The sequence below is a fragment of the Lepisma saccharinum genome, chromosome 8 (assembly GCF_977018435.1).
Source record: "Lepisma saccharinum chromosome 8, izLepSacc3.1, whole genome shotgun sequence".
Taxonomy (NCBI): Eukaryota; Metazoa; Arthropoda; class Insecta; order Zygentoma; family Lepismatidae; genus Lepisma; species Lepisma saccharinum.
In genome coordinates, this window is record NC_139236.1 from 64,334,760 (window position 1) to 64,354,545 (window position 19,786).

The following is a 19,786-nucleotide window of genomic DNA, read 5'->3' on the forward strand; positions in this document are numbered from 1 at the left end:
AACTCTATGGTTTCCTGTGACAAATGTTCTCTGTGCGCTCTCGAAGGTTAGTGGGTGGAATGAAAGTTGACTGGAACCGTTATCGTGAGTCGTGGATTCATGCGGGATGAACAGAGAGCTGGCGAGGAAATGGCCATGTCGAAGAGAAAGTGTTGACCTGGTTCTTCGCCAGCATCCATTCATTTGTCTTTAGAAAGGCTATAGAATCGGCGGAAGATGCTTTATGTTCGTGTTATGATCCTAGCGGAAGTTACGACAAAAAGCAGCGACAGGAAGTTGTCATTTTCGCCAGCCGTGGTTCTTGTGTTTCAAGGTGGGGCCATCGGACAATTTTTTGTTTACTTGATTTTTCGTGTGAATTGGTTGGAGACCCTTAAAAGTTTGCACAAAGTAATGTTCTGAAGTCATTTTTTTCTGCAATGAAGGCTTTCTAAGGATATTTCGAGATATGTTTACAATTATGCGGGAAATTAATTGTATATAACTTCACCTTCTAACCTGGACTTACATCTTTACATTTTGCTGTTTTTGTCTGGAATATATTTTGAATATATACACACGGGTATGAAATTTAACTCATTCAATTGAAACAGATTAATAAATATATTTTCCGACAACTTGTTTTCTTTCAGTGCATCTAAAACGTTATAAATCAAAGATTTCCAATAAGGTTAATCCATAGCCAGTAGAAGAATGTTCATTGGACGCAGCGAAATATGTTACTCAGTGCAAAGTGGTCGATTATAGTTAGAGCCGTTTAGTTCCATTATCAGCAATCAAACTTATAGTTACCAACTATCCTGGAATTACGGATAACCCAAAAAAGATTTCGGTGGTTCTGGGTTCCTTCAATGGCATATTGACTAACGCCGTCACCTTGTGATATAAGGATACCAGGTTTACTTTCCGGTCGCCATTTTTCCGTCACTTCAGTTTTTTAGAACGTTTAAAAAACTATAGATGGCAACCTAGAATGAGTTTGAAAACTGCTTCATTAAAGCTACATTTGGATCTTTGATTCCAAAAGTAACTACACTTTAGGTTAATTAATTAAATATCCGTATACTCCAATTTGTAATATGCATTGTTTGGAAAGATGAGAGTACCCAGCGGAGAAAGAACAGGAGGTACACACTATATCCATAATTTTTTAAAGAGATGAGCAGCTACATTACACCCTAAAGTCACTAATTTACATTCCGAAATGCAAACTTCTGACAAGTGAAAATAGTTACAGTAGGTAGAAGCACATTTATATGTATTACAAAACATCTTTTGCCAGTATTATCTCAAAAAGCACTCAATTTCCGTTAGGTAATTTTGTACACGAAAGCAAATTCTGGCATATTTTCAAAGTGACTTTTTTTTTTTTTGTATGAACGATTTCAAGACATCTTAATTCACGAATCGCTTCAAGCCAGAGAACACATTCGGAGCTCATTTGAAGGCTTAGTAAACTGAAAAATTAAATGAACCGGGAATATGCTGCTAAGTTTCAATTTGATCTACCAGTGGCACTAGTATTTTTAAAAATAAGTTTTCATAGCGTTTTGCAACTGGAAGCACGCAGATTTCACAAAAATCTCGAAGACTGAGGATCAAATGTATACTGCTTTTCCATTTCCATTCTTTCATATTAAAGCTACGACGTCAGGGGTCCCAGGTTCGATCGATTAATTCGGTTTATTTTACTCCGCTTTCCTGCCACTTTTGGCTAATCGCGAAGAATTGATGAAGAGACGCTCACAAGGAACATCCATGCCATGCAGGGATTCGAAACCGTGACTCCTGGCGTCGAAGCGCGCTGAGATAAACACTCCGCCGAGATCTGCACACAACTAACTTGAAAATAAACAACAAATTACTGGTTTATCTTAATAGCACGTGCTTATTATTTGTAACTGGGTTTACCCTTTACAGTAAAGAGCTTAACCATTCTTTAAAAAAATCTTACCACAGCCAGAAAGCTCTTTAATTCTTGCATGCTGGCTTTCGATGTGACTCGTGACTGGAATGAAGATGGCTATTTTTTTCTTTCTTCTCTTTTCTTCTTCTTCCTCACCCAGTCATTCCTTCAGTTCTTCAAGGCTAGACAGGTACGAGGCGACAGGAGTCAATGCCCGCCAGAATACCTGCTCCCACGAGTTCTGTGTTGGGGGCATTCGCCAATTCCAGCCTGGAGGGTGCGTGTATTCGACGCTGTACGAAAAAGAAAGAATACAACATTGTGAGAACCACGTGCTATTCCTCGGGTAGTTAAACAACTTCCACCAGAGGCGTAAAGAGTGTTTAGTGGGGAACGAGATAACGTTAATGTAGCTTCAATCTTGTTTCTTTGTCTGCTACTAGTTTTGATGATGGCTCCTTTGCAGTGATTCCTTGTGAGTACTGCCATCTGGTATTAAGATAAATTACTTCGCTGTTTTCTTTTGTACTAACCTTATCATTATATTCTTGGGAGGCGAATTATGTAAAACTGTTTTTAATACGCTAACGTGCGCATTGAATAATGCCTGTCAGCTGTTTCCAGACCAGTTCCACAGAACGAAGGTTCAGTGAACGCTTCAAGCTCCCGAAGGAAAACAAAACACTGACTCAATGGTTCAGGAAACTGGTCTCCCTTATCGCACAACACTTGAGCAACCTTGAGTTCTGACGTCACCGGTGAATGATGTTCATTGTTAGGTTAAATGTCTAAGTTGCTAGGCTACTTAGGTTTAGTTCTCTTATTTATTTATTGAACTCAACAGGTACATACCTAATTACAGAGCCCATATGAAGGATACATAGTCATTACAATTACATATATTTCTGTAATATAGAGATAGAAATTATACGTATATATATATATATTAGACATATATACATAAAATATATTAATACATTTTCAGTGTATTTATGCTAATAGAACTAAACCTAACAGACCTAACCTAACAACGTAGTCATTTCTCGTCTGACGTCGGTGTTGACTGTTGCTCTAGTGTTGTGCGATAAGGGAAACCCGTTCCGTTTTTTGTTACGAGAATCTATTTATATCTTGACTGCAATACAGGGTGTGACATTAATGGTTGTACTTTTCTTATGTCCTTTTTCGGATAACCGCGGCGAAGAGAATGAGATGGTGATTCAAATATCACGAGCTTGATTTACTCACAAGCGAATTACTCATGTCCAGGACAGTACCGGAACCTCAGAACTGAGATAGGGAGATCGACTGCTTAACGAGCAGGTCACCAAGGCGACGTTAATGATTTGTTGGTATGTTTATACGCTAAAACGTTCTCTCACTTTCTCTTGGTCTTTCTTCGGTATCCGGGTCTCCTCGATGGCGTAGTGGTAAGGTGTCCTGGGTTCCAATTTGCCCAGCGGTTCTGATCCCATCCTAAACTGTATAGGTCCAGTTAGACGTAGAATGGTTGCAGTATTGTGCATATCATCAATGCATGGCTATCGGCGTACCTATGATCACATAGGCCTAGCTTGCGCCCCGAACTACCATACCAAGATGTATGCACAACACCGAGGAGTTCTTTTTAAGTTTAAAAGCTTCGTCGATCCGTGGCGAAAAAGTGTGATTCTTACGCGATATCCTCGCTTTTATACTATTTTCGAGAACACAGATTAAAATACAGATGAATCATTCACTATCTACAAAAGGATACTATCAACAAAACTGACATCTATACATCTTTAGAAATACAAATTCGTATAGTGCACTCTTGCAAACATGAAGATACATTAAACTACTCATAACAGAGCATAAAATACAATAAATATTAAACAAAAGATATACATTACAAACAAGGTGCATTATTACATATAACAAAGAAATTACGCTTTCTTTTACAAAAATAAATACCTTAGTGGCATATCTTCTACTGGTGACGTCACATAAAAATATGGATCATATCAACTTTTCTCGCGGTGGCTCAGTCGGTAACGCGTCTGACTACCATGCTCAAGGTCCCGGGTTCAATCCCTGGCCGGTTCAAATCCGGGAACTTTTCTAACGATGGAAGCGGCCCCGGCGCCCACCCAGCGTCGAATAACATGGGTACCTGGGGGAAACCCTGGGGGTAAAGGCGGTCAGGGGCGTGATGCTGATCACATCACCCCCACTCACGACCGTGATCAAGAAAGTGTGGGGCGTTACCCCCACACCCCCTATACGCCTTCATGGCGTGGTGCTATGCACAGGGGAGCACTTTACTTTTTTTTTTACTTTTTATCAACTTTTCCGTTCATGTTTTTATGCACCATCGGGACTTCGATATTCCCAAGATAAGAAGTAAAATCATACACCCATAAGCGTAATGTTAAGTTTTCTACCCTCCTACAACCATCCAGAGTACAGAACTCTTTCTACAGCTCGCCGCGGGAAAGGTCGGTGGTGTGGGGGGAACAGTTTCGGGTCCCCTCGCTACTGGCTGGACATGGGAACTGTTCCTCGTGCCCTTAATCTTTCTTTCTTGTTTTGTTTTCTCTTTCTTTCTGTCTCTGTTTACGAATCTTTTTCTTCTTTTATTATCCCTCTATCTTTTTTCTATTTTGCCTGCTTCTGTTTCTCAATATCTTTTTATTTCTCTGCTTGTCCGTTTCTCTTTCTTGCTGTTTTCTCTTTGTCTCTTTCCCAGTTTCTTATTTATTCCCAATTTCTTTCTTGCTCTACTTCGCTTTCTGCTTCTGTTTCTCAATATATTTTTCTTTCTCTTTTCCTTCGTTTTTCTTTCTCTTTCTCCCTTTCTTCATTTTCTTTCTCTTTCTTTCTCTCACTTTTTCGTTTTCTATCTGTTTCTATCTTTCTCTCTCTTTTTATCTTTCTTTTCTCTTTCTCCCTTTCTTCCATTTTCTCTTCCCCAGTATCTTTATATTTATCCCCCTCTGTTTTTCTTCCTCTACTTCTCTATCTTTCTGCTTTTGTTCTTTCTATTTGGTCTTCTATTTTTCTTCCTCTTCCTCCGTTTATTATCTGTCTTATTATCTTTTTATTTCTCTCTCACTCATTTATGCCTCTCATTCCGAGTATTTCGTTTGCCACTCTCAATTTAGAACTTGCTATTCTACATTTTGTCACAAACACTTTTGATGTTATAGAACCATTTCTGGCAGCTTTCTGTACAGTGTGCATCTGTATGTAGCATCAACAAACGAGAGGTTTAATTGAAAGTGAAAGAAGATGGATTTTTTTTTAAAAAAAATGATCAATAAACCTTGTGCCACGAATTTTTTGATCGCCCCTCGTATGTTAATGGGAAAAAACTATTGTGGCAAATATTTTTTAAATTTACTTCATATTGCATAAGGAAACTTTTAAAAATCGTCTCCGATGTTCACTACTGGGAAGGGGGAGATGTCATCCCCCCTTACTTAGCCCGTCGTTTATTTATATTCTTTTACATTTTGCATGTTTGGCATTTTGTTTCCGTAGTCTGGAATCGCAACACACGAAAATGGACAATGACCTTTCGTATCCATCCAAGCGGAGCATCCATCTTAGCATGTGGTACGGATGATGCTGGGTTACGAATAAGATAACAAGTTTCTTGTTCAACGAAGCATGTAGATAAGCCAATTATAGATGGCTCTGGCTGTGCACTTTTGTTACGGTGCATTAGAGAAGCTTTCCAAGCGAATCACTGACGTTTACGTCAAAATTTTGGTAGTTGATATTCGGTCGACATAGAATTATTTTCCTTGATAAAGTTTAAAGAATTTGATAATAACATAACTGATTTAGGAACTACAGTTGGGCATTTTGAGTAGCAGCTTTGATATACCTAGAGTTTTGCAGATATGACGATATGGTTCTGTTTCATCAATGTTTACGTATCTTTTTACCATTTCAGTGTCATAAAATTCTTATTAAACTCTCTAAGAATCCAAGACATACAAATCAATAACAAAAGATACGTAAGCCTTCCACATCGTCAGGTGTAAAAACTGTTACAAAGCTCATTCAGAACGATCACGTAAGGGAATAGATCAGTGTGAAACAAACATAATGTTGGATTTTCAAACGCCCTAGTGCTCAAAAGTCTTGCATTGTGATCCGCATGGCACAGCCTTTCATTCGAAACCTTTCACAACAGTATGCTTATACTTGAGAGGGTGCCAACCAAACATATACCTTTCCTTATTTTTGTTATTCAGCAGGAAATTAATTAATCAACAATTCTGGAAATTTCGGTCTGGAAAGAGCCAATCCCTGTAAAATTTCAGACGCGAGTCATTCAATATGATTTTTTTAACACTGCTAACTTTTTAATTCAGCGTATCCAGAAATTTCTTTCACTATAGATAGTTATGAAAAGATGAGTTAGAAAATAATTACTCTATCTACAGGTTCATTATGTCTTATTGAGAGCCTTTCGCTGGAGCATTGCCTAACAATATTCGCAGTCTTTGAAACCTTTTCTTTCGTCCTATTTAATGACCTTTTGCTTGAAAATCTAGAAGAGAAATATTAATCTGTATTCTTGGAATGTTGGATTGAGGCTTGCTCGCTAGAATTAACCGAATCTTATTAATTAAATATCATCAAAGTGAGTCTTTGAAAGTATTTTCGTCGAAGCTTCCTCTTAGTCATTGAGGAATATATATAGTTACCATAACAACGACACAGATGTGGGTTAACATTGTGCATTGGCATTTACTCGCAACGTTTCCTGCAATACTCTCATTGGAATATTTTGATCTCCACTCAGCTGAAACTATCTAGTCAATGGGCTTGTTTGTGAATGGAGCAGCTCATTGGTCTCTATGCTCTTGTGCTAAGTTCGAAAATTCATATAAACTGCGTGTAGCCTCAATTAAGATCGCGGTATAAACTGTGACGTCATAACTTTGCACCAAGATGGGCACATAACAGGCGAGCCAATGATGTATGGTGAACAAGCATTGGTTGGCACAGCTCTTGCGTACGGATTGAGTTGGTAGAGAAGAAAAAACTACCGTTATTCATGGCGTTAGTCAGGAATTTTTAAATTATATTTCATAGATAATTCTTAGTCTGCTTTTCCTCCAATGTGATCTGCACCATTATTTAATTTACTTAGGTCAATACATGATTTAAATTTATGTCAAAGTTCGATTCTCTGCAGTTGGTGGAAATCGTGTCCCTGCATCGTACGGTTTTGATGTTGTTTACGATCAGATTACAGGTTGATCTACTTTTGAGTCGTCCTGTAGGGGAGATCGAGGATGACTGACATTGACACACTTTTTTGATTTCTCGACATATCTTCTCAAATAAGCAATGTCCGAGACTTGGTAAAGATAGAATAGGATAACAATAATGACTGAAATTTCACTTTTTGAAGCAACTAAAGAAGGGGACAAATCATGAAACGGGAGAGGAGATGCAAGAACTTATTCAGTTCACAAGCTGCTACAGTTCTTCCTATCACCACTAACAGATTGTTTTCATCGATTTAAACTGCTGTTAAACACGCCTTGGGAGAAGGGAAGTGATATAATTGAACGACTAAAAAGTACTATTGTATTGAAAATGTATTCAACTGTATTAATGATTCTTTCAAAATGGCTATTTTAAGAATACAGTAGTCACAGTGACAGGTACAATCAACCGCATTGACAGCAACATCCAGAAACACTCACTCCCCTGCATGGCATTGCGTGTCTTGTCTTTGAAACCTTGTTATTGAAATTTACTCATCGCCGCAGAGTTAGGCATTGGATAAATCAACCAATGGCATCAGGAAGTGCAGGAAGCGTGGCGCTATGTCACGTCCACAGTTGTCCTCAGTGACAGGAGAATGTCGTTATGAAAGACAGGGTCCAGTGTGTTGATCATTCTGTGCACCTGGTAAGAGGAAGCAATCAAGAAGGCACAGGAAGGAATTTTTACAGGGGTGGTAGGACAGCAACAGCCATGTAGAGTTTGAGTTTCTGTTTTAAGTTCACTTTGTGCACACTTAGGCTAATCGGAACTGCACATTAGGGTGGAACGAAAAAAAATTAACAAAAATTCTAATAGTGCGGAAAAGTTTCCTTTTGATGCAAAAACGACAAAAATAAAATTTGATGGTAATCGGAGCATGTCTTGAGGTGCCGCAAGTGCAATAAAGTTTCATAATTTTTTTTTTTTTGCTCTATTTCAACCTTTTTCTCTAGTTTCTTATTTGCGCTACAAAATCCCAAATAAAAAGTTCGTACTTTTTATGCCTTTTTATTAATAGAACAAACGTTTTTTGGGGGGTTTTAAATTTAAGGTGAGGATAAAGAAAATAATTATTAAAATATTAATTTATGAAACTTTATCGAACTTGCGCCACCTCAAGACATGCTCAGATTACCATCAAATTTTATTTTTGTCGTTTTTGCATTAAAAGGCAACTTTTCCGCTCTATTAGAATTTTTTTTTTAATATTTTTTTCGTTCCACCCTACTGCACATACAGAGGGATCCGCACCACTACGTGCCTTCACTGGGTATTGAACGCCAACCATGTAGCATCCACTATCATTGGCGTTTTCGGGAGGGACACGAGGGCAAGTACCCCTCCCAAAAGGTCGACTAAGTATTGTAACAACGAACAAAAAATGTTCGAGCAATATTTTTTCCACATAGTTAAAGAACGAAACAAAGTTTAGCATAAATGAAGTTATAAATAAATATCAGAAATTATGATTCATCTGGACTAGATACATAATTAAGTCGACATCGGAAATCGAATCCGCGGCTTCTTGGTTACAATGCAATAACGTTAACTGGTTAACCGATGATGCAAGCGAGAGCATCTTTCTGATGTTTTTCCGAAGGAAATGAATTCTCAAGTTTTTCTATTTCTTTCTGTAATCACTAGCATATACGTACAAATAACGTAGAAACATCTATTTCTGAAATATCTACAAATGCTATCACATTTAGATCAAAGGGTTTTATGTTCGATTTCTTGTGGTTGTGTACGGTGGTTCGGAGTGTAAGGTCCGATCGAGATTAGTTTTCATATGTTTCAGGCTGTTTTTAATACATATAAAAATATGCATATTATATTTCCATTGTTACTCAAGTCACAATTAGCCTTTGTGCATAAAGTGGATCTAAAAACAAAACTCAACAAACTATTCTTAATCCACTGCAATAACCAAGTTTATGTAAACAAACCCACGTACATTCCGAGCTATGTTTGTTAGTTCTGGTGTTCTTTTTTGGCTATGCATATATTGGTCGTAGTTACACAGCTTTCAATATAATAGATACGTTGATTAATACGGCATGTTTACATTCATACGCGGCAGATTCCTGCACGGCTGCTCATGTGCATTGTTTACATTGATTCCCTTCTTATAGTGGACAGAAAATAGTTGCTAAGTCAGTGATGGCAGGTGATGATATATTTTCCGTAGTGCAGGAAGAAAATGCGTATACTGGTTTGTGCCAGAGTTGGTGGTGCTGACACTTATACTGGTCTTGTTTCTTGAATAAATAAGGATGCCTGCCTTGCTTTTCTGTTCCAAAACTTTCAGCCTATTTTATTCTTTATACTGGACCTACAGTTTAAAATTCGACTCATCTGGAATCGTACCCGGGATTCTTTTATTACAAGGTAACCATCGCGCTATCGTCCAAACTTTCCATTTCGATCTCTTCTCGAGTTTAGTTAAATAAGTACAAGAAATATAAAATAAAACGTGTCAAAAACAAACGAAAAGCGATATTTTGCATATTAAACCATAACGCAGTAATGGTGCAATTGTGATTCAGGTGAGACATTCGCTTGTGTATATTCGAATTTACTCCTCTGTGGCGGAGTGGTTAGCGCAACCAACGCGCTACAACGCTAGGGGTTCCTGGTTCGAATCCGGCATGGGTATGGGTGTTCTTTGTAAATGCCCCTTCATCAGTTGCAAAATATCATCACTCATCCTCATTTTCGCGATTAGCCAAAAGTGCCAGAAAGACAGAGAAAAGTAAACCAAATCAATCAATCACTCCAATTAACTAAAGTCTCGAAGAAGAGGAGATAGCAGCGTAACTTTGAAAGGACTTGCATAAATTAATAAACCTTAAAATAAGGGAGCGAGTGCCCAATTGCCTCCTCAAGTTACGCCTGTGCTCTGATGGTATTTCTGCCTCATCTCGAAGGGTCTCTGTCGCGAAAGGGCTTCGAAGCTTTATTGCCGAGATCGAATAACTCATTCGTGTCTTGAATGATGAGCGGCAAGTTTCGAGCATTGGTCTTTGTCAGCTGCGTGTGGGTCCTTAACTCTGTCGGTCGACAACATTTTCCTGCCAGCTCTTGGATAATTTGCGCCACTTGACTACGCTAATTGTCTTGGGACATTCGTCATCATCTACGTCACTCGTTTCCCGAAGCATTGGACGAGAGCTTGAACCACGCACTGGCACGAACAATGTTTCACCTTGTCTGGTCTGTTCAGAAGTCTTTTACGCTCGAACGCAGACTTGAAACTCTTTTTCGCTTTCGCAGCAGTAAGTCTGTTTTGTGCGCGCTTTCAAAGTAGGTTGAACTTCACCAGTCCTGTACATTTGTTTTGTTTACACTTATCACAACTTCGTTTCCGTCTTATAGCGACTAAAGCTCTCGCCACGAAAACAGTCCAGTCAAGGTCACGCCACCCACCTACATTGTTGTCAATGAGCAACGATTTCAAAGGACGAAATCAACCGCATACGTACAACGCGCGAAGTGTCGAGTGAGCAGCTTAGGAGAAGTGTGGCAACCCTGGAGGGCGAGGGGTGTGGAGGACGCAAGGGGAAGCTCCGACCTTGACTGGACTGTTTTCGTGGCGAGAGCTATAGCGTGCTTTACTGATAAGTGCTGGGATTAAGATCCATGCAAGGCATATGTGTGTCCTATATTTTCTCTTCCGTGCATAATCCTAAAAATCCAGTCATTTGATGATTCTGCAGCTGTTGTTTTCATTTTGATGCATTTAGCTACAGACAGCATTAGAGAATTCAACTGTGTGGACGAAATCATGGCTGCTAAAATTCTTACTCTTTTTTCTGTTTCTTTCTATCTCTTTGCTTTCCTTTGTTGTCTTCTTCTTACTTCCTTTCTCTCTCTTTCTCTATCATTCATTCTCTGTCTATCTTTCTTCTCTGTCGCCCTTCTTCTGTCTGCATCTCACTATCACTTCCTTCTACTTTTCTCTCTTTATATAGGTACTATATTTTACTCTCTCTCTCTCTCTCGTGTTCTCTTCTTCACTTTTACATACCTCAATTCTCTCTTTTGCGTTCTCTTCCACTTCCTCTTCTCTTTTTCTTTACATCTTTATTCTCTTTCTACCATCGCTTCGCCACATATCCCCCCCCCCCCGTCCGTGTGTGTTTATTGATTGATTTATTTTACTTCGCTTTACTGCCACTTTTGGCTAATCGCGAAGATAAGGATGAGTGATTATATGATGAAATTGTTGAAGGGGAACTTACAATGAACACCCAAGCCAGGATTCGATACCGGGACCCTTGGCGTCGTAGTGTGCTGTTAAAATCACTCTGCAGTGTGTGTGTGTGCGCGCGCGCGTACGTGTACTTTTAGTTCGAATATAAACGATTAATCGCCCAGCCGGTGGTGATCTATCTGGTTTTCAGAACACTTTAGTGTACCTTTGTACACTTCCACGCGCAATTGTAACGCAATGACGCATTCAAAAGTGATCAAAATTAGGTTCTGAAAGCTTCTCAATCAGCGAAATTATTTTACAGTATGGTTGACAGAAGCGAACCACGACAAGATCCCAATCACGATAAACGTCCGCGGAATTCGAACCTGGAACCTCCCCAGTGGCGTATGCTAAGTGTAAGACATGGGCTATCTCACTATGACACTTGGTCCTATGGAGGAAGGGAGAAGACTAGGTTCGTTCTTGACATCTTCAAGGAAGCCACGTTGCCATCACAACGGTAGTCAGGTTGCAAACTTATAAGAATTCAGGTTGCCAACTCTTAAGAATTCAGGTTGCCAACTCTTAAGAATTCAGGTTGCCAACTCTTAAGAATTCAAGTTGCCAACTCTTAAGAATTCAAGTTGCCAACTCTTAAGAATTCAGGTTGCCAACTCTTAAGAATTCAGGTTGCGAACTCTTAAGAATTCAGGTTGCCAACTCCTAGGAATTCAGGTTGCCATCTCCTAGGAATTAAGGTTGCCAACTCCTAGGAATTCAGGTTGCCAACTCTTAAGAATTCTGGTTGCCAACTCTTAAGAATTCTGGTTGCCAACTGTTAAGAATTCTGGTTGCCAACTCCTAGGAATTCTGGTTGCCAACTCCTAGGAATTCTGGTTGCCAACTCCTAGGAATTCTGGTTGCCAACTCCTAGGAATTCTGGTTGCCAACACCTAGGAATTCTGGTTGCCAACACGTAAGAATTCTGGTTGCCAACTTTAGAATCGCCATTATATTATTTTTCAAATCATCTTAATTCACACAGTTTCCAAGAGATTTTTCTCTTCAGTATTTTACTTTCTAGACTTCAGGCTTTGCAGATATCCTAGCTAGCCTGGAATATACGCCCCTGAACCTCCCGATCAGGAGTTAATCTCCCTAAACTCGTTCTGTAATAATGATTCAGATATGGACCCCTGATTCACATTCTACTTAAGATCCTTGTAAAACATAGTGTCCAATTAAACCACACCTTCTTTTAAATGTCGCACAATTGTGTATGTATAATTCTGTTTCAAACGCACTAACTTCATGCATGCCGCTAATACCACAGATAAGGGTATATACCCTTATCTGTGCTAATACTTAATTTCATGTTGTGGGTGACAAGTGGTAGAGGTGGTGTAGTGGGTGGTTGTTACTGAGGTGATGGGTTAGTGGATAAATTTCTACTTGCAGGTAACATAGCGGTACTCACAGAGCTGAAGTCGGGATTCCAAACAGTGCTCGACAGATACGTTGGGAAAAGTGAGTAGGTCTATCCCTGAGTGTTGTGAATATTGTAGTTGGCACTTTAGCACTTCTTCTGCACTTAGGTAGTTAGTGGGAGAGAAGCATGTCTTTCGCATGTGTGATAGTTGTATAGTTTGGGAACTAGAATTGCAATATATCGCCTCACTTACACTTTCGTTAGTTTGGTTTCACGTTTGGTCTTGCCCCATTCTTTGTGCACGTTAGTTCTGACTTTATCAGAGGAAATTATTGCTGACAGATTGTATTACTAGACATTATTCATGAAAAATATTTATGACGTGCAGATTTGTATTAGTTGACATTATTTGTGAACCATATTTATGACTTTACTAGCACATTATATTAACTGACATTACTTGTAAACAATATTTGGCATTACTAGCAGATTTTATGAGCGAATGTTACTTGTTTACAATGCTTATGACACTATTTGAAGATTTAATTAGCTGACATTACTAGAAGATTATATTAGCTGTGAACAATTATAATTGTATAATTGCAGGTTTTATCAGTTAACATTACTTGTGAACAATATTTATGACTTGACTAGCAGATTTTATTAGCTCACATTACTTGTGAACAATATTTATGACTTTACTAGCAGATTTTATTAGCTGATATTACTTGTGAACAATATTTATGACTTTACTAGCAGATTTTATTAGCTGACATTACTTGTGAACAATATTTATGACTTTACTAGCAGATTTTATTAGCTGACATTACTTGTGAACAATATTTATGACTTGACTAGCAGATTTTATTAGCTGACATTACTTGTAAACCATATTTATGACTTTACTAGCAGATTTTATTAGCTGACATTACTTGTGAACAATATTTGACTTTACTAGCAGATTTTATTAGCTGACATTACTTGTGAACAATATTTATGACTTTACTAGCAGATTTTATTAGCTGACATTACTTGTGAACAATATTTATGACTTTACTAGCTGACATTACTTGTGAACAATATTTATGACTTGACTAGCAGATTTTATTAGCTGACATTACTTGTGAACAATATTTATGACTTTACTAGCAGATTTTATTAGCTGACATTACTTGTGAACAATATTTATGACTTTACTAGCAGATTTTATTAGCTGACATTACTTGTGAACAATATTTATGACTTTACTAGCTGACATTACTTGTGAACAATATTTATGACTTTACTAGCAGATTTTATTAGCTGACATTACTTGCAGGTTTTATTAGCTGACATTACTAGAAGATTTTATTAGCATACACTATGGATGACACTACTGTAAATTTTATTAACTGAAATTATTTGTGAACAATATTTGTAACACTAATTGGAGATTTAATTAGAAACTACTCTTGAATACTAAGATGGGCAACAAAAAGAATCACATCAACACAGGTACACAAGTACATACAATCTAGACGTTTACATATTTTTTCAGTGTTGCCATACGCAACCTTATAAACTAGTGAATGTTTCCTTACATGACCTCTTTAGCCAACACTACGGGTTTCTCTTAGGTGAAATGATTTAACTCAAGATGCTGAAATATTAAAAAGATGAAGTTTCTACAAAGGTGATATTTAAAAAAAATCCAAATAATATACTTAGTAGTTTGTAAATACATAATACATTTTATCATATGTTACAAGTCACCTAGTTGAGCTCGTTTCACCTAATAATCTATATTGATTAACGACAACGGAATGGAAACATCTGTATTAAAAACGCACGGTTCGGTCTCAAAAGACCATCTCACAAGCAATACTAGTCACAATAATAATAATAATAATACCCGTAATTTCCAACACACGGTCAGCTCTGGCTTGTGGTCATTCCTGGATTGAATTCCCCACATACGAACAGTTTTGGCATGAACAGTGCATCATACCTGTAATGCGGCAAGGGTCTCGCTTATTGCACACGGTATTGAACACCTTCGTCTACTGACATCACGATAAATGTTCTCGTTAGGCATGTTAGGTATAGGGCTCTTAGCATAAATAAAACCTTTTTGGTCAAGCCTCAAAAAATGGTAGTGTATTTATCGTGTATTTATGCTAAGGGGCCTAAATCTATCATGCCTAAGCTAACAACGAAAGCAATCCGCGCTGACGTCAGTAGACGAAGGTGCTCAATACGGATAAATGAGAGACATGTGGCGACCTCAAGAATAAACTGCATTCGGTTTTATTCATTCCGAAAACTTTTAGATCGTATCTTTTTCTTTTTCTTTTTGTCATGTTTCTGGAAGTTAAGACATGAAAGTCCATGATGCCTATCAATCCCCGCGTGAAAATACGTGAGAAGCATCAACTTTCTTTATCTTGCCCATCGGATGCATTTCTTGCCACCCACACTGACCAGGAAATACATCAGTCTACCGTTAGGGCCTGGGAACCGGCAGATTGTAAAACTCTCTTGTAATAACATCTCTGAGGCCTCGTGGAGCTGGGTTGGACGGAATCGTGATCGCAGAAAGAAACGACTCCAGTCAGGAAGCCCTGGGAACACAGAGCAAATGGTTGCGTCTGGAACCGCTATGACTAATGTCAGCCCTCGCGAAATTCATCTGCAGGGTCGGTTAACAGTGTTTTGATTGACACTTTCTTTTGTTTTTACTTTTTGGACTGGAAATTATTATGGTTTCCCGATCTGGTCGTTTTGGGCTGTGATCGGTAGGCATGCGACCGCGACTAGTGTTGGACTCGAGCGGATTTCAAAATGATATTGAAGTCGGAGGCATTGCATTTGCATAGTGTTTGACGAGAACATTACCTTGATCGATGCGACAAGAATGACACAGAGGCCGAGAAGAGTAAGAGATTAATGAACGAAGGTAGTGAACTTACCGAAACGATAATGTCTAGGGGTCGGAAGTTGAGGAAAAATCCTTTTTCTTCCTAGTGTCCAAAGACGAGGCCCAACATAATATATGTTCAGTTTGGGTCATTGTAGGCCAGAAAAAGGTGGGTTTTATTTGTCTTTATTTTGCCTTTTTCGGCGTTCTTTGGCTTATTGGTCCTTTTTTAGCCTTATTTTTAGGTCTTAACGGCTTTTTTTTTTTTACAACTTCACCTTCTTTCGACTAGGTTTTTATTGACGATTCTCAATTAGAATCATCATCAGTTCATCATCTCTTAAACATCCTTTCTGTAGTAAATATATATATATATATATATATATATATATATATATATATATATATTTGAACCATCCCTGAAACGAGAGAAAAACATTTTTGGACGACTGAAGCAGGTACGGTACAAGGTCCTTTAACGGTAACTTGTCTGGAAGATGGCGCTGTAAGTGGCAACGTTCTCTTGTTTTGAAGCTTTCAGCACTGTGTATACGACCAGACAGCACGCGCCTGAAAAGATCTGAGTCAGATAAGGAGGTGCCGGGCATATTCATTAAATATGTAATTAGAACTGAAGTTATTAATTAATTTGGATCACATTTATACGTCCTTTTTTCCGTTTTTAGGTCTTTTTTTAGATATTTTTAGGTATTTTTATAGGTCTTTTTTTTCGCAATTTATAGGTCTTCAATTTCCGAGCCCTAATAATGACTATCTCGCTCACTCCATTCTCTATCATGACCGTTTCGTTCCCTTCTCTGGTTAGCACATTGCGCTTCGACGCCAGGGGTCCCGGGTTCGAATCCCGGCCTGGTCATGGATGTTTGTGAGTGTCCATTCATCAATTTAATCACATCATCGCTCATTCCCATCTTCGCAAATTAGCCAAAAGTGGCACAAAAGCGAAGTAAAATAAAGCAAATCAATCGTTCGCTTCTCTTTCTTGTTTACTTCATCACTCTTCCACTTTCTTGTTCGTGCTGCTGTCCTGTTCTCCATTCATTGCTCCCTTTTTATCTTTGATCTTTTCTTTATTTTCTTTTCATTCCTTTCTCTCTCTCTCTCTCTCTCTCTCTCTCTCTCTCTCTCTCTCTCTGTCCCATTCTTTCTTCTGTTCCGCATCTCTCCCTCTCGGTTGCTAATGGCGGGAAATATTGGATGATGTGTACCATATTCAGAGAGCTGTATAGCAAAAATTAAACTTCTTATCATCTAGATAAGACCCTCATTCTTATCATCCGAACAAAAAAAGTAGGCACCTAGCATCTAGACTGGAACCGAACTATTATGTAGAAAGAACTATGTTGCAATTATCTAGACAAGAAATAGACTCTCATAATTCAGGCAAGAAGTAGATCCATATGGTATACGTACCATATTATAGACACGATATATTCTCCAATCCTTTAGACAAGAACTTGGCTTCCATAAATCGCAATTTAGACAAGCATCAAGACTCTCATAATTTAGACAAGCATCAAAAGACCCACAATCTAGACAAGCACCAGACTCCCACAATCTAGACAAGCACCAGACTCTCACAATCTAGAGAAGCACCAGACTCTCACAATCTAGACAAGCACCAGACTCGCACAATCTAGACAAGCACCAGACTCTCACAATCTAGACAAGCAACATACTCTCACAATCTAGACAAGCACCAGACTCTCACAATCTAGACAAGCACCAGACTCTCACAATCTAGACAAGCACCAGACTCGCACAATCTAGACAAGCACCAGACTCTCACAATCTAGACAAGCACCAGACTCTCACAATCTAGACAAGCACCAGACTCTCACAATCTAGACAAGCACCAGACTCTCACAATCTAGACAAGCACCAGACTCTCACAATCTAGACAAGCAACAGACTCTCACAATCTAGACAAGCAACAGACTCGCACAATCTAGACAAGCACCAGACTCTCACAATCTAGACAAGCACCAGACTCTCACAATCTAGACAAGCACCAGACTCGCACAATCTAGACAAGCAACAGACTCGCACAATCTAGACAAGCACCAGACTCGCACAATCTAGACAAGCACCAGACTCTCACAATCTAGACAAGCACCAGACTCTCACAATCTAGACAAGCACCAGACTCTCACAATCTAGACAAGCACCAGACTCGCACAATCTAGACAAGCACCAGACTCGCACAATCTAGACAAGCACCAGACTCTCACAATCTAGACAAGCACCAGACTCTCACAATCTAGACAAGCACCAGACTCTCACAATCTAGACAAGCACCAGACTCGCACAATCTAGACAAGCACCAGACTCGCACAATCTAGACAAGCACCAGACTCTCACAATCTAGACAAGCACCAGACTCTCACAATCTAGACAAGCACCAGACTCTCACAATCTAGACAAGCACCAGACTCTCACAATCTAGACAAGCACCAGACTCTCACAATCTAGACAAGCAACAGACTCGCACAATCTAGACAAGCACCAGACTCGCACAATCTAGACAAGCACCAGACTCTCACAATCTAGACAAGCACCAGACTCTCACAATCTAGACAAGCACCAGACTCTCACAATCTAGACAAGCACCAGACTCTCACAATCTAGACAAGCACCAGACTCGCACAATCTAGACAAGCACCAGACTCTCACAATCTAGAGAAGCACCAGACTCGCACAATCTAGACAAGCACCAGACTCTCACAATCTAGACAAGCACCAGACTCTCACAATCTAGACAAGCACCAGACTCGCACAATCTAGACAAGCACCAGACTCTCACAATCTAGACAAGCACCAGACTCTCACAATCTAGACAAGCACCAGACTCTCACAATCTAGACAAGCACCAGACTCTCACAATCTAGACAAGCACCAGACTCTCACAATCTAGACAAGCAACAGACTCGCACAATCTAGACAAGCACCAGACTCTCACAATCTAGACAAGCACCAGACTCTCACAATCTAGACAAGCACCAGACTCTCACAATCTAGACAAGCATCAGACTCTCACAATCTAGACAAGCATCAGACAAGAACTAGACTGTCATTACTAGGGTCCGGACTTTTAGGATTTTATAGACATCATTTTAGGCTTTGTAAAGAGATTATTTAGCCCTTTTTGTTTAGGATTTTTCCCTACCGGTATTTTTATTGAGATCAATCACAAATCTTTGCATTTACATGAACATCAATACTGCAAACACAATTTCCTTCACACATTACAGGTTTACTAAACTTAAAGCATACAAAAAACACAGTTTTTAGAAAATACAGAAAATAATAAAAATGTAAAACGTGTCATTGTTAAGATATTTCTTTTGTAATGCCAACTTTGCTTTCCTTTTTTTCCATGCCATTTCCCTTCTCTCATTTCCATTCCCCGTTCTGTGTGCGTGTGCGAGAGAGAGAGGGGTGACAGAATAAGTTTTCATATTGCCGTACAGTTAACAATGTGTTCACTCTGATGAAACAAAACAAGGTCTCAGCATTTTTAATTTTTTTACATTTATTTAGCTGAAAAGTTCAATTCAGCCCTTTTTAGGATCTTAACTCCTTTTAGCCGTTTTTAGGACCTATGGAATTCATGTATTTCATTAAGAAATGGCTAAAACGAAAATATATGTTGGAATAGTGACGTTACCAAATAAGGAATAAAATAGGTTAAAACCTGAGATTTCGGGCCCGTCATCACTGTTGGAGGAGGAATTAGACTGTTGACAGTTAGGCCGTACTCATCATCACATATTGTCGAAAACTATGCTGTATTTACGTAAACAAGATCTACAATAAGTTCATATAAACTGTATATGTGAACTCACTTGTGACGACAAATTCAAGACCAGAAAGACATATCCTTAAAATGTAAACTCTTTTTCACAACGGTGTACCATGGTATGCGTTTGCTGAGATAAATGCGAATAACTTCTGAAATTAGAGTCCCGCAGACATTTTACAAGATGGAGGCCATATTACAACCGGGATCAACTTGATTTTCGAATTACTTTTGTACCTTTTCGTTGTAAACCGCTATGGCTAATA

At 38.8% G+C, this 19,786-nt stretch overlaps 1 protein-coding gene across 3 annotated transcripts in view; it reads left to right on the forward strand.

The window, feature by feature from the left end:
• The window catches only part of LOC145991068 (protein Skeletor, isoforms B/C), a 306,612-nt gene that overhangs the window by 27,421 nt on the left and 259,405 nt on the right, over positions 1–19,786 (forward strand). For 2 of the 3 annotated variants that reach the window (XM_083126786.1, XM_083126787.1), the window contains exon 2: positions 12,834–12,902. The exons of the other annotated variant lie outside the window; for it this stretch is intronic. In XM_083126786.1, coding sequence (XP_082982912.1) covers positions 12,834–12,902 — 69 coding nt within the window. The remainder of the gene's footprint in view (positions 1–12,833; positions 12,903–19,786) is intronic. 3 annotated transcript variants of the gene reach the window in all.